At 46.9% G+C, this 8,804-nt stretch overlaps 2 protein-coding genes across 2 annotated transcripts in view; one reads left to right on the top strand and one right to left on the bottom strand.

Moving 5' to 3' along the window:
- Positions 1-2,902, top strand: part of PRKAB1 (protein kinase AMP-activated non-catalytic subunit beta 1) — an 8,884-nt gene extending 5,982 nt beyond the window's left edge. The window contains exons 5-7 of the mRNA XM_009642840.2: positions 514-647; positions 1,160-1,228; positions 1,311-2,902. Of these exons, the coding sequence (XP_009641135.1) occupies positions 514-647; positions 1,160-1,228; positions 1,311-1,388 (281 nt within the window). The 3' untranslated portion in view covers positions 1,389-2,902. The remainder of the gene's footprint in view (positions 1-513; positions 648-1,159; positions 1,229-1,310) is intronic.
- A 3,720-nt stretch (positions 2,903-6,622) lies between these two features.
- Positions 6,623-8,804, bottom strand: part of CIT (citron rho-interacting serine/threonine kinase) — an 81,286-nt gene continuing 79,104 nt past the window's right edge. Inside the window, exon 48 of the mRNA XM_035898399.1 lies at positions 6,623-8,524. Coding sequence (XP_035754292.1) covers positions 8,501-8,524 — 24 coding nt within the window. The 3' untranslated portion in view covers positions 6,623-8,500. The remainder of the gene's footprint in view (positions 8,525-8,804) is intronic.

Genomic DNA, 8,804 nt, shown 5'->3' with positions numbered 1-8,804 from the left:
GAGACTTGGACAGTGCAAGAAGCCAGGATGAGATTCTAGTAGATGCCTTCTCCCCATGTGCCATAGAAGCCTTTCCGTATATTGCTTTAGGCTCTGAAGAGCTCGTTCTGTTACCCCATCCCTGCACGGGAATACCTGCCTTTTACATGTGCGTGCCATGTTTTTAGTGCTTCTCTTGGAGGTAACGTTGTGGAGCAATGTTTACTGTTAAGTGTTTGCTGGAGAAATGCTGGGCAGAGATGCCAGTGAAGTTCTGGAGTGCAGTAGGGCCCTCGGAACTCACAGCTAGTCTCATGTCAGACTTTGGATGTCTTAAATCACTTCTTGGGCAGTGACTGATCCTCTGGCACTGCTTCAGCTGCTGCAGTTTTTGTACCTACATGCCATTGATTTCTTTTGGCCGCATGTTCCTGGATGTGAAAATCGATGTGGAATTCCAGTAAAAATGTACCTCTAAAGAGCAGATGTTCTTACAGACCATTTAAGAATAACTATTTAACATCTCTCTGGCAGAGTTGTCAAGTTCACCCCCAGGACCATACCACCAGGAGCCCTACGTTTGTAAGGCAGAGGAGCGCTTTAAATCACCACCTATTCTTCCCCCCCACCTGTTGCAGGTCATCCTGAATAAGGACACAGGCATTTCTGTGAGTATATCCGTTTGTTTTGCTGGAGAAGGGCCTTGAGGGTATGAACAGATGGGGAAAAACCTGGGTACAGACACGGGACAGGCAAGGAAAAACCTTAGAGTACTTGCCACGTTGGTAAATTCCATATGATGTATGTCCAGATACATCCATCTGAAGTACATTTATTTTTCTACTTTACTGTCTTCAAAATTGAAAAGAAAACCAGATTGCTATTCTACTCCCAGAAACCCTGATCTTCCCACTGCAACGCTGTTAAAATGTCAGAAGCACATAAGAAATAACTGAGGTCTGTTTCATGGTCGCAGTGAGGATGCAGAGGGTTTCACCCTGGAGGGATCTTGGGTTGTTCTGAAGCTTTGTCTACATTTGTTGATGGACTCGGCATAAGAAGCAGGGTGATGTATTTGAGGGTGCGGCTAGTTACAGACGGTGTTTGTCACCCATCAGCTGTGATGAGTAAACTGTGAGTTCTGTTATTTTCACACTGTCTCACTTCCTCTTTTTTCCAGTGCGATCCTGCTCTACTCCCTGAACCCAACCACGTCATGTTGAACCACCTCTACGCACTTTCTATCAAGGTGAGAGGCCAGGGCACATTCTTCACACTTGCAGCTTTTAGATAACCATGTAATCTGCTCACTTGTTTTCCATCTCCTGTAGGATGGAGTGATGGTGCTCAGTGCTACACATCGTTACAAGAAGAAATATGTGACTACTTTGCTGTACAAGCCAATATGAACGTCATCATAGTTTGTGACCAACTGTTCTGGGCTGGTGCAGTCTCAGAAAAAAAATTCTTCTCTTAACCAAATGTACTCCTGCTCTGTGCTGTAGCAAATGAACTCTGATTTCATATCATTTCTGAGACTTCCAGGTTTTCCTACATTTGCCTTATTTTCCCAGTCCCACCTTGGAAGTTCTTGGAGATGGCAGCTTCATGGCAACTAGTCAGATGGCAAAGGTGTTGGTGCCCATTGTCAGCTCAGTTAAAAAAATGCCAGTTTAATTAGGCTGAAAAATAGGGCAGCAACAGATTAGAGAGAGCGGGGCAGGCTGTAAGAAGTAAACAAGCCAGCCCGAAGTCTGGAAAGTTCAGTGTTCTTGTGGGCTCTTACTCGACCTCAACACTCAGCAAAAGCAAGCACTGCTTTCATAACTCATCAGACACTCAATTACTTCAGCAGCAAGTTCCAAACTTGCGTGGCTGAAATAAGTGTGAATAGTGATGATCTTGTAGCAGCCTTTCTAGGCAAGAACCAGCAACACAATCAGTGACCAGCTCATTTTTATTCTACGGTAGACTGGGGCGCGTTGTTTTTACCGTGAATAGCTCTGTAGTTTTTCTCTTCCTGAGAACTGAAACACAACTTCTCCCCTGTGGAATTTCTGGTGAGGACAATTGTTTTTAATGGCTGGATTTTTCTGTAACTGTGTCTTGCAGTAATCTGCTTTGTGAAACCAATTTCTCTTGCTGTCACTGATAAGGACTTCCTTAAGCTGGGATACCCTTAAGTAAGGCAATCGATGTATTCAGTTTAGGGATTAGTTCTCCAGTAACAGGCTGAAGGTGGCTGTAAGTCACCTCTGTTGCAGTTGCCAAACTTGCCCCTTGGTGTAAGCAGTCGCAGCGTGCTGGGTGCAGCAGCGCTGTGCCCGTCGGTGCCCAGGGCTGGAGCTGGGCCTCCGCTCCAGGTTGCGGCAGTGACCATGGCTATAAAACCCCTGGTGCTTCCGCAGCCAGGGCGGTGGGATCTCTGCAACTTTTTATTCTGTTTATATTTTCTAAATGATTGTTGTAACACCAGGTTGCCTGTACTTGGTACTCACAGCCTGTTTTATCCCAAAACAAATGCAACATTAATGCAAAACTGCCTGCCAGAGTGCCTCAGGCCTGCCCTGGAGGAACCAGCTCAGGAGGTGACCGGCTGCGTCCTTCCACTGTTTGCTGGTGCCTGCGAGTGCCAGTGAGTGTGCCAACGATAACCAGCCCCCGCCCCACTGTGGGGAGGAGCACACTGCACAAATCGGTGAGGAGTTTGAGTGGAGACAAAAGCTGGAGCAGCCAGCGTTCAGTGGAAGCAGCCACGGTGGAAGGGTGGTTTGCCACCCTCGGATCTGCTCTCTGGCCTTGTTGCAACATCTCGAGTCGTTCAGCAGATCTGGGTACAGTGCAATGGTTTTCTCTGAAAACTCTTTCTTCGTTCTGTGCTATGGATAGTACTTGGTATTCTGAAATAGGGATTTGCTTTTGTTTTCAGCTTCTTTAGAAACAAATAAAACATTTTCAAGAAAAGCGGGTGACTTGCTTCGTTATTGCCCTTCCCGTCTCTGGTAACCTCCGCTTCCTTCAGTTGTTAGTTCTTTATAACCTGTGATTGCCTGATGGCAGTTGTATGCCTCGGGGGATTGCACAAGCTTTTCATTCATAGATGTAGTTTGAAACACTTTGTCTGCTGGCAGTTAATCAGTGAAGACAACGAGGGAGGTGTCAGTGTGCATGTGTGATGCAAAGCGTGCAGGAAGAACAAGGGTCCAATGACTTACAAGCTCCGGTGGTCAGTTCCTTAGGGCTGGGAAAGTTGGTGTTGGCCTTCAGCCTCCCGTCAGCTTCTCTTTGTTCCAGCCAGCCACACTTAAGGCAGACCTTTTTTTTCCCCAAGCCTTTCTCCTCGGCGGTGTGTAATTGTAGGTTGGATGTGGTGTGTGGTGTCACAGGCCCATGTGGGGCAGTGGATGGGGCTGTGCAGCGGGCAGCCCTCTGTAATACCTGTTAGCACCAGGAAGCGCTGCCTCGTGAGGAGGTGGGGGAGGAGGCTGAGGGACGTGTGATCGGTGCCAGTCGGGCAGGCAGGACGTGTGCTCTGCCGGGCAGGGAGGTGGAGGTTCCTCTTAGCTTGACCTGTGGTTGTGTCAGGCCAGTAGAAAGAAAAGATCCGTCAAAGGCAAGGGAGAGCAAGTTGGAATAGTGCCAGGTCACTAATTTAACGGGTTTGCCTTTTGTTGAAACGTAAACTCAGTCAACAACACCTAGACGGATGTTTAAATGCTGGTAGATAAACGTGTGACCGCTGCCGTTCTTTGTCAGTTCCCTGCCATTGAGAAACCTGATGCTTAAATACTCTTCAGTCACGATGTTAAATAACGGCTTCTCCTTCCGTAGCAGCATCAGCGAAGCTCCACCGGTTCCCCGTGTCTTGTTGGGCACTGGGGCTGTTGCACGGAAGCGGCGTGGTGGGGTCTCTCGGGGCGTGCTCTGCTGCTGGCATAATAAAAGCGGAGGTGGTCCGTGGCCGGCGCCGTTAGCGTTAGGGCGCTGCAGGGGGCTCGGGGCTGGCAGCGTCAGCAGTTGCGGGCAGGGGGGGCCCCGGACCCCGGCTGCGCTGGCGCCTTTGCTCGGTGTGTGCTTCGGTGCTGTGGAACAGCCGGCGAGGGCGTGTGTGCAAACTGAGGCTGGTTGGCAGGGTGAGCGTCAGCAGAGGAGAGGTGAGGGTTGGAAGGGATTTTTCAGCTGTGTGTATTTGAAGAGACGTGGCTGCATTGGCAGACAGAAGTCATGCAGCGAGTCCGCTTAAATGCTTTTAGTGCCAGCAGGGAAGTGACAGCGCAAGTTTCTTATTTGAATGACCTACAAGTCTTTTTTTTTTGCTAGAAGAAAAGAGGAGCTTAATAACTTTGGGGCTTGGGGGTTTTGGTTTTTTTTCAGTTGCAAAACAAATTTTTCACAACTCAAAGACTAAAGCAGAAATGGAGAACAGGAAGGAAGGTGAAGGAAGGAGGACTTGGTCTTGTTCTTGCTAAGCTTTGTGGATTTCCCCCCCGCCCCTTACCCCCCAATTACATCTATGCAGACTCACTCCAGGTTTTTCATCAGTGTCAGTATGATGGAACCACAGGACAGAACCAAATATTTTATAGAAAGGTGGAGGTTTTCTTGTGGTTTGGTGGTGTGGTTTTGTTTTGGTTTTTTTTTATTTGCAGCCTGTAGCCATGGCTCAGATGGTGAGGAGCACATGGTGTCCAGTGGCACCTCACCATCAGCTTTTGCAGCCCAAAACAAAAGCTTTGTTTGCCTCAGAAACCAGGGTGAGGGCCCAGGCTTCGTGCCCTGCTCAGCACCTGAGGGCTGGCAAGAGCAATTAATTGGTCTGTGATCACCTCCACCTTTCTCCGCCCATTGGGCTGAGCGAGAGCAGGGGCCTGAAGGCCCAGGGCCTCTCCCAGGCAGGGGCAGGGCAGGTGACAAAGGTGGTGGTGACCTCGACTCACAGTGAAGGAAGGGGTAGGCTGGTGGGTTTGGTTTGCGCTGTGGGGTGGGGTTTGGGGTGTCGGTGGTGGTGTTGCTGGGTTTTTTTCTGCTTGACAGGTGAATGAATTAGATCAATCACCGTGTTCCCTTACTGTAATGGGATGAATCAAATCCCTCCAAAGGCAGGAAGCTGGATCAAGAGTTGGATTTATTAGCTCGCTTACATTCCACACCCACAGCTCCCAGGCTGTGCTGTTATGTTTATTCTTGGCTGTTGCTAGGAGAGCACTTTTTTTTTATTTTATTTTTTTTATTTTTTTATTTTTGAAGGTAGATGCAGAGATTTCAGTTACAGTCGCTTTCGGGACTCTTGGGCAAGCCGTTACATTCTGTGGCTTTGGCAGAAATAGCAAGAGCTCCCTGCCCTCCCCGACCCCCTAAATTCCAGCACAGCGTGCGGTGGTGAAGCTGACCGTGGATTTGTGCAGGGTTCTTGGTAAGCAAAAGGCTCAATAAGTAAATTTTTTCTTTTTTACTCCACCAGTTTCTGGATTATTTTTTTTTGTTTTTGTTACAATTCTGATCATGCATCATAGGACTGCAACAATGAGCTTTAAATAAGTATTCTTTGTGCACAGTAAAATAGAACTAAAGGAACATTTAACAAGTTAGCAGTTCATCATATACATCAGATGGTAGGCACAATCGATAACTCAAGCAGCTTGGGTTTTATGGAGAGCATTTCCATGAAGAATGTCATGTAGACCAAAATGTAAGAGGAGCTATTAGTAACCCGCCCCCACACCCTCCAACAAGCCCTTGCTTGGGAGTAAGGGGGTGGGCGTGTGCACAAAACCAAAAACACCGAACAGTAGGAGGACAAATTAAGTTACTGTAGGCAGCAGCGTGAATATTAAAAACCTCTTCCTGTGAAAGAATACTTCAGACCCTGTAAAAACTGGTTCAGTTAAAAATAGATGTATTTACATTTAAGTCTGATCTAGCAAGTTTTCCCAGCAGGTGTAAGTTAAGATGTACAGTAACTGCAGGTTGTACTCAATCGGACTCGATTTGTGAATGTGTGGTGGTTTGGGTTTTGTTTTTTCTTTAAAGTTGCAGCTATTAGGCCTTAAAGCACCAGCATATTACAGCAGAGGGATGAGTAACTCTCTCCGTCCGCTTTGCTACCAGTACACTGCTGGGATGAATCCCAAACCTGTCAGTTAGATCACACTATTGGTAATTAAGAGGTTGGTTTTGTTTTTTTTTTCCAGCTCAAGATGTGTGGGTCGTTTGCCAGGGCGAGATTGTTTTCCCAGATAGATACTCACGTGTCTCACCTCTACCCGTGTCACTAGTTAGGTATGCGAGGGCAGAATTTAGCTGTAGGTGTTGGCAGCTGACTGCTGCTATAGTAAAATATTTGGACAAATCCACCTGTTTTAGTTTCTTATGGACATGCTTTGTTTTTTTATGAAGCCACTTATGCTACTTGGTCAGGAAATAACAACTATTAAGATGCTAAATATTGTCAGGGTTAGCTCTTTGGTAAGCTCTGATGCCTGTAGATTACACAGCCTCTAACACTGGGTGCAATGGTGGGATGGCTCCGTGTTACTCTGCACAGAAGGAAGCGTTCATTTCACCATGCCAGTCAAGATAGTTATTTGTTTTATTTGGTTATTGTTCAACAACAAAGTTCAATACTTTCCAGGTGGAGCGTTGAACTGTCCCTCTGGTTCCCTCCCTTGTCAATAATAAAAAGGTAATGAAGAAAAATCCTGTACTTTGAGACCTAAAACCTTGTTTATGCTAACAAGCTTCAATTGCAATTTAATGTTACAATATTTCTTCATGGGAGCGAGGAGGACTAAGCTGAGGCCCCTCCAGTGTCTGAAGATGGCTGTCCACAACCACCATTAAAACAAAAAGCTCGTGTTGAAAAACGCACAGTTTACAATAAAAAAGTAGAAACCAATTCAATTCCCTTTTGTTACGAATATAAAGTTTCTTGTAAATATGTACAGTCCTTTGAGCTATTTCTATAGCAGGAAGCATTTCACGAACAAGACACAAGATATACACTTGCAGGACTCGACAAGCCCCTTTCTGAGGTCTTGAAGATCTCCCATGAGATGCAAAGATTTAAAGACTGATCTCAGTGACCTTTCAAAATATTCAGACCAGGAGACAAAAACTTTCAGCAAGTTTCCTGCCAAGTCATCTGATCTAAAATAAACCAACAGACAAGAGAACGGAATACAGTAGTCATGGAACTCGCCAAAGGACACTGACAAGGCATTTGAATTGTTATGGGGTTCTAGAACAGGTTAGCACAGGCTTGCAAGGGGCTAGCAGGAGTTTAAGAGTGTGGCCAAGGGAAGATTGGATGCAGTTTTGCTCTTTCCAGTTGTAAAGAACATGGTTGTTCACTCAGAATGTTGCTATTGCAGACTGAATGGTCAAAACCTGCTTTGAAAATCATTTGCTCTCTGCTTCATGTTCACAGCAAAAGAGAATAGAAAGCAATAAATGGCTCGAGGTTAGATACGCAGAAGCAAAGGCGAAGGCGCGTTCAGTAACCGCTAAGCTGTTCATTGTGAGTATCCTCTTGTGCCACGACATGTGGTGCTTATTGTACGACAAGTTACAGGCACGGGAGGAGCCAGCCCTGGGCTGCTCCTCTCGGGGGACCGTGGGACTGGCAGGACTGCGGTGACATTTCTGCAGGGACCGTGTTCAAGGCTGAGAGGCGAACACAAGTGTGACTGTAATTCTTGTCATAGAATAAGGCTCGTTAACTCTTCGTTGCCAAATTCCCAGAGTAATTAACGGTTATTTTGCAGCGTAATCTAAAGGTTTCAGTTAATTTACAAGTGAGGTACAATACACTACTCAGCAAAGCAACCTAAAAGGAGAGAGCAGCCAGTGATGGTGCAGCAGCATGCAGTGAACTGTCATGCAGAAGACCTGGATAAAGTCTTACACCCCAGTAGCTTACAGGTAATGCACTTTGTCTCGGGGCTGGGCACATGGGATCGTTTAAAGCGGGGTTCTTCCCTCCCCATCAGAGCTGCTCTGGAGCAATTTTAGTGAGAACAAAATAACTTTCAGAAGTGGCAGGTGAACAGACTAGTCACAAGTTATTTTTCCTGTGGAGAATATCCAATCAATCACAGCTATGGAAAGGCTCGCTCACCTCGGCCCTTCTGCTTCCAGGCCATCGGGAGTTCCCAGCACGTCTCAGAACTACGACCAATTATCTGGTAAGGGGTGCTAACCACGTTAACGACCTGGGGTGGGACTCTAGTCCCCTTTAATTTCCTTGATGAACTACTAGGGACTAAAGTGAATACAAAAAGTTCATGAACTGCTTGAAAGAGTAACAGTAGTACAAAGTGCAAAAACAGGAGTGCAGGAAAGTGCAGAGAAATTAACTGAGATGTGAACAATCTTCAGAAGCGTCACGTCTCCCGAGGCGGCGCTAGCTTTGGCCCAGGAATGGTTTTGGTAACTGGGCAGCAGACATATGGAGCGCGTATACTCAGTATATTTCCTTTTTTTTTCCTGCAGGTCAAGACGAGTAACTCTGTCTAGCTGAGACTTACACTGAAGACTGGTCCCAGACCTGGCGGGGAAATAAAATGACAGTTACAGGTTGCACAAGTTTTTCCTCACACAGGCACAGGTGCCAGCAGCAGTCCAGCACCTGACTGCTGCTGCTGCTGCCGCCGAGCAAGGGCCCTGTGCCTGCCTGCTTCTGGGTGGCGCAGCTCTGACAAAGGCAAGCACTCTCAGCAGCACTGTGAACACAGCAGGCTCCCACCTTCCCTTCTCCAGGCAGTGCTCCCCTTCAAGTCCTCAGTAACTTGATTTCTCTTGGTAGATGCACCTTTGCTTTCAGATCT

Source organism: Egretta garzetta, unplaced genomic scaffold (assembly GCF_000687185.1).
Source record: "Egretta garzetta isolate BGI_Z169 unplaced genomic scaffold, ASM68718v1 scaffold7, whole genome shotgun sequence".
NCBI classification, from domain to species: Eukaryota; Metazoa; Chordata; class Aves; order Pelecaniformes; family Ardeidae; genus Egretta; species Egretta garzetta.
This window is presented reverse-complemented; position numbering and strand designations above follow the sequence as displayed.